Source organism: Bolinopsis microptera, chromosome 9 (assembly GCF_026151205.1).
Source record: "Bolinopsis microptera isolate Bmic1 chromosome 9, MBARI_Bmic_1.0, whole genome shotgun sequence".
In the NCBI taxonomy this organism is placed as follows: domain Eukaryota; kingdom Metazoa; phylum Ctenophora; class Tentaculata; order Lobata; family Bolinopsidae; genus Bolinopsis; species Bolinopsis microptera.
This window is the reverse complement of record NC_087080.1, coordinates 1,245,025-1,251,267: the sequence shown is the minus strand read 5'-3', so window position 1 is coordinate 1,251,267 and position 6,243 is coordinate 1,245,025. Positions and strand designations below refer to the sequence as shown.

General features: G+C 39.8%; 2 protein-coding genes across 2 annotated transcripts in view; one reads left to right on the top strand and one right to left on the bottom strand.

The window, feature by feature from the left end:
* Positions 1 to 5,944, bottom strand: part of LOC134820840 (uncharacterized) — a 21,192-nt gene extending 15,248 nt beyond the window's left edge. Inside the window, exons 1-3 of the mRNA XM_063831472.1 lie at positions 5,823 to 5,944; positions 5,538 to 5,574; positions 5,024 to 5,173 (exon numbers count right to left, since the gene is read on the bottom strand). Of these exons, the coding sequence (XP_063687542.1) occupies positions 5,024 to 5,173; positions 5,538 to 5,574; positions 5,823 to 5,889 (254 nt within the window). The 5' untranslated portion in view covers positions 5,890 to 5,944. The remainder of the gene's footprint in view (positions 1 to 5,023; positions 5,174 to 5,537; positions 5,575 to 5,822) is intronic.
* The window catches only part of LOC134820324 (kinesin-like protein KIF2A), a 104,570-nt gene that overhangs the window by 56,445 nt on the left and 41,882 nt on the right, over positions 1 to 6,243 (top strand). The window lies entirely within an intron of this gene.

Here is a 6,243-nt window from a genome sequence, read left to right as displayed (position 1 = left end):
AGCTGCAGTTAAAGTAGCTGCAGTTAAAGTAGCTGCAGTTAAAGTAGCTGCAGTTAAAGTAGCTGCAGTTAAAGTAGCTGCAGTTAAAGTAGCTGCAGTTAAAGTAGCTGCAGTTAAAGTAGCTGCAGTTAAAGTAGCTGCAGTTAAAGTAGCTGCAGTTAAAGTAGCTGCAGTTAAAGTAGCTGCAGTTAAAGTAGCTGCAGTTAAAGTAGCTGCAGTTAAAGTAGCTGCAGTTAAAGTAGCTGCAGTTAAAGTAGCTGCAGTTAAAGTAGCTGCAGTTAAAGTAACTGCAGTTAAAGTAGCTGCAGTTAAAGTAACGGTATAATATACGGGTCGCACAGAGAGAGAGAGAGAGAGAGAGAGAGAGAGAGATCTGTATAAAGGTGTGGAAACTGTTTAATATGCGAGTAACCACCTGGAGCAGTGGAGCAAAGTGAGCTAACTTTCAACAACGTGTTTTGTTACACCGGGGAGGTGGTGCACACCGCACGTGGGCACGTGGGCGTGGTTCAGGTGTGTGGTGTGTAACACGGTAACATGTGATATTATCGTTCTGTTACATGGTCATGTTACATAGCGTGTGAGTTCGGGTGGAACCTCACTACCTCACTACCCAGACCCACTGCCCTTACTACTCTATTACAGGTCAATTAAACTTCAATTAGAACACCTGTTACAGCTCAATTAGAGGATATTAGAACAGCTGTTCCTAGATTGACACGCTGGTATTATATAGGTGTATTATATAATATATTATATACTATACTATATAGGGTCAACGCTTTATTCGTTCTATTCGCTCTATTCGCTCCACAACTAGCATGAGAATGGTGGTAAGGTTGATTTTCACCTATTTAGCGAGGATGGTATTAGGTTTAGCCATGTCATTTGGAAGGTAATAATATGTTAGATGAACTTAACAACTGGACGAACAACACTGTTTATAGTTTGATAAACGGAAAATAATCACAATATAAAAAGAGATTTTGGTAGATTTTTGAAGAGGACCGTTTCTGCCGCCCCCCACCCCCCCCCCCCCCCCCCCCCCCCCCCTTGACCGAAATGTCGCGGTTTTCACTGAAATTGTGACCAGTGACCAATCAGTGAGGTCGGTGAGAGTGACACAAGTCGCTATCAAGGTACTGGAACCATTATATCCGGAGAAACCTTTGATGCGATGAAAATTTTGAGTATGTCCTACCGGTAGGACATATTCGAATTTCAGCTTTCTGCGACCCAAATTTCACTGTTTTGACTGGATTTTTCTTGACTGACCATCTTACAGGGTCACTGAGGATAGCACAAGACACAATTGAGGTACTCAAAGTTCTATTCCCAAGGAAAGCTTTGATAATATAAACAAATCTGAGCAGGACGTATATGAGGAGGTCTTGTTTATAATATTTTCCAGGAATTATTTCCCGAAAAGTCGTGGACACTGGTAACCGATAATTTCCCGCAAGGGTTGCAAGAGTGTTTAAATGAGGACAGACTGCGAGTCACCCCAGACTGGCTGGGGGGAGTTTCAAAACAAATAACAGTGGCGCACTATATTATGTTACACACTATCTTACTATATATAAAGCGAGACGATATATATATATTTATCTGTGCCATTTTACTGACACCACGGCATCAACTTTAACGCGAATTTCTGCAAAAACCGCCAAAGATATACAACTGAAACTTTTTTGACTGGGTCAAATGCTTTAATGGCCTCCAAATCAGCAAGAAAAAATAAAAAATTGGCCAAGAAATAGGAGTTTTAGAGCCCAAAATTTGGTACCCCAAGTGGTGTCAAAAACGCGAATTAAATAGGTAATAATTGTTTTAGTTTCTTGAGTCTTGACACCATTTTAGGGTTAGACGGGTTCCTGCTAGTATTGTATCATGCGTACGTATCACATTACACATCTTCCAATCAAAACCGGAAAAAATAATAACAATAAATAATACCTTGGCTTAGTTTCGTGCTCACCCGAGGCACTCAACAGCCAGTATAACACGTGGTATGACGTCATAACACGTGGTATGACGTCATAACACGTGTTATGACGTCATACCACGTGTTATGATAAACAAGGTATTATTGTATTATAAACACTCACTGACAGGGTCAAACAATAACCACAGTATAGTCAAGGTGCATTTTCATGAATAAAAAAAAGATTCAACAAAGAAAAAGTGCACCTGGTCGGCTAGACAAAACATTCACAATACTTAAAATTCATTACTCATTCTTTGAAAAATGTCAGAAATGTAAAACATTAACCTTAGTCGTATTGAAGTATGCATTGTAACAAATTACTTACAACAACTTAGCAACAAATTACTTATTATAACTTAAAATTACTTATTTAATTACTTATAGAAAACACTATATGAATTAGAAAGTTGGTCAGAGTTCCCCTTAGTAGGACGATGCTGTGTCCCACCGTACCCCACTGTGTCCCACTGTGTCCCACCGTGTCCCACTGTGTCCCACTGTGTCCCACTGTGTCCCACTGTGCCCCACTGTGTCCCACTGTGTCCCACTGTGTCCCACTGTGTCCCACTGTGTCCCACTGTGTCCCACCGTGTCCCACTGTGTCCCACTGTGTCCCACTGTGTCCCACTGTATCCTACTGTGTCCCACTGTGTCCCACTGTGTCCCACTGTGCCCCACTGTGTCCCACTGTGTCCCACTGTGTCCCACTGTATCCTACTGCCAAAAGAACAATAAGCTCTCGACCTACTATCCAGTTGTAAGATTGTGAAATATTTAAACTATATAAAGAATTAAGTTGTATACTTACCTCAATAGCAAACAGCATGGCTTCCGATCGGGGAAAAGTTGTCTCACTCAGCTGCTTCATCATTTTGATGACATCATCGAGGCGTTATCAAATGGTGACGACATGGACGCTATATACTTGGATTATGCCAAGGCCTTTGATAAAGTAGATCATCAAATTCTTATCAAAAAACTGCAGCTATATGGTTTTCATCCCAAAATCATCATCTGGATCGAGTCATTTCTTACAAATAGAAGTCAACAAGTTGTTGTAGATGGTCACATGTCTATCATTGCTCTTATTATGAGTGGTGTCCCCCAAGGAACAGTTTTAGGTCCCATACTGTTTTTAATATTCATTAATGACATTGCTAGCTGCGTGTTGCATTCAACGTTAAGATGTTTCGCTGACGACACAAGAATTTGCAGATCCATCAGTGATTCACATAATGTTACTGAGCTTCAGTCTGATCTTGACAAAGTCACTGAGTGGTCATCAAGAAACAACATGGCACTACATGAGGATAAGTTTGAGTACATATGCCATCTTGCCAACAAACGTAATCCTCTCTATGAGCTTCCTTTTGTCCATGAACAGTTCCAATACAGAACATCAACTGGTACTATACTCAGTCCTGTGGATCAGCTCCGTGATCTCGGTATAACAGTATCCAGTGATACGTCCTGGACATCACACATACGATCTAGTTGTGATAAAGCGAGGAAGATGGCAGCATGGGTATTCAGTGTCTTCCACTCTCGCAATACTGGTGTTATGTTAACACTATACAAGTCACTAGTCCGTAGCCACTTAGAGTATTGCTCTCCTCTGTGGAATCCGGCGAAAGTGTATGAAATTCAGGAGCTTGAAAGTGTACAAAGAACTTTCACTTCAAAGATCCATGGTTTACAGCATCTCCATTATTGGGATCGCCTAAAAACCCTGTCCCTCATGTCACTTCAGAGGCGCAGAGAACGTTACATTGTCATGCACATGTGGAAAATCCTACATGGTTTCACATCCAACGACCTTGAAGTACAGTTCACAGTAAATCCACGATTGGGTACCCTTGCTAAGGTTCCAGCTGTTCGTACAAAAAGCTCAGCTGCTCACCAGACTCTATATGAAACATCATTTGGTGTAATGGGTCCCAGACTCTGGAACTGTATACCTTCGCACATACGTGCAGTCTCCAAACATGATGGCTTCAAGCATCATATGACGGCATTCATGCTTTCCTTGCCGGATAAACCGCCAATCCGGGGCTTCACATCACCGAACTCCAATTCTATACTGGACTGGCGTAACGATCGAGAGGCATCTTCTCTCTGGGGTGGTCAGCAACTCTGATGGCCTGTCGAGTTTCGACGAAGCAGATCAAAGGTATCAAATGTAAGGTAAGGTACCTTCTCTCACGATTACAATAAATTATTATGTTAATATATTGTAAATAAATAAAGTAGGTATAACATTGTGTCACACCATTACAAGAATCAACGCCCCCCCCCCCCCCCCCCCCCCCCCCGAGGCATAAAAAGGCAAAAGTCATAATGCCCTATTAGATTGCCCACTGCACTGTGCCCCCCGCCCCCCCCCCCCCCCCCCCCACAATACTACCAAACCTTACAACACAAGTTGCAACCAATTAATCAACTCTCCGAGACACGAGCTTTGCATTTCATGTTGCGAAATAATTTGCTGTCTAGAGTCTGCGACTTTATGTTAAATTTTGCAGTATTACTCAGAAAAGTCTCGGAATATAATGCGTTTTTAACTGCAAATTAGTGGTTCCTGTGCCAGTGGTAATAATATCCAATATCCAATATCCAATAAATATTTAAACATCACGGACAAACTACCTTTCTCACATTAAACAGAATATTAAGTTCAGTTACGTAGCGAGATGATTAGAAGTGAGATATGACATCTAAAAAGCCATGATAGGCATTCACATTTCCTATTACTTTAAAAAAATGAATTATAGTAAGTAAGTTATATAGGTATAAACTTACTGAGAATGTTTGTTAATTATATAAAGTAAGGCATTAATTTACTGAGGGTATTTGTTAATTAAATCTTTATATAAAGTAAGGTATTAACTTACTAAACTAAAGATGTTTGTTAATTATACAAAGTAAGGTTTTAACTAATAACTTACTGAGGATTTTTGTTAAATGCATAAAGTAAGATATTAACTTACTGAGAATGTTTGTTGATTATATAAAGTAAGGTATTAACTAATAACTTACTGAGGATGTTTAACATCCACCGAGAACTGGAGCGGCTCTTTAGAGTCTACAGCAAACTCAGAGCCAGGTAAGTGTATCACAGTTTGGCACTCCTCGTCAGCCTCTTTGTTGTAAATACGCAGCAATCCGTCGATCAGATCACATGATATCCTGGGTTATATAGTTATATTGTTAATATCACAATCAACCACCATCACCAACAAGCACCCACCATCACCAACAATCACCAACAAGCACCCACCATCACCCACCATCACCAACAAGTACCCACCATCACCAACAATCACCAACAAGCACCCACCATCACCCACCATCACCAACAAGCACCCACCATCACCAACAATCACCAATAAGCACCCACCATCACCCACCATCACCAACAAGTACCCACCATCACCAACAATCACCAACAAGCACCCACCATCACCCACCATCACCAACAAGCACCCGCCATCACCAACAAGCACCCACCATCACTTACGTCAGTAAAACAGTAAAGATCATTAAAACATACCATTTCTTAGGCCAGGGTAGGAGAGCAGCTATGGTCCCTGACAGGATAATTACAAGTCATATTTATTGATTATTATTAAATATATTTATCAAAATCTTATTCATGGCCTTTTGGCATTTTGATGGAATATGAATGAATTACAGCCCGATTTAATACATCAAATCATATTTGAGACATGGAGCAGTAAACGGTTTCAAGTCAAAGAGTTAATAAATGCTGAAGATTATCTGGACCTGTGCTTCTAATTCTAATGGTATACTCAGCAACAACAATTAATGTATTCACCTGTCGGTTTAACAGAAAGATGTCCATCAACTATACTATCAACAAACTTGCCATTGTCATTCATCATTTTCTACCATATGCCTTCATCGTGCGCTATACCTATTAAAAAAATAATGTAATCTGGGAAAATACCCAATTATGATAGAATAAAGTCATTTTTATGTTGAAATCAACATTTAAATGGATTTACTTTTTTTAAATATGCAGCTTCAAATAATTACGATTTAATGAACAGTAATCATTTTTCCCGAACATTTCCATCCATAGATCTATAACATGTAACTTACAAACAAGATATTGAATGAAACAAATAGACTACGTCATAAACTTCGTTAGTGAGCAATAAAATAATACTATGCTATGTAGTTTTTAATTTAATCCTTTATTAACAATCAAGTAATATGATAAAAATCGTAAGATG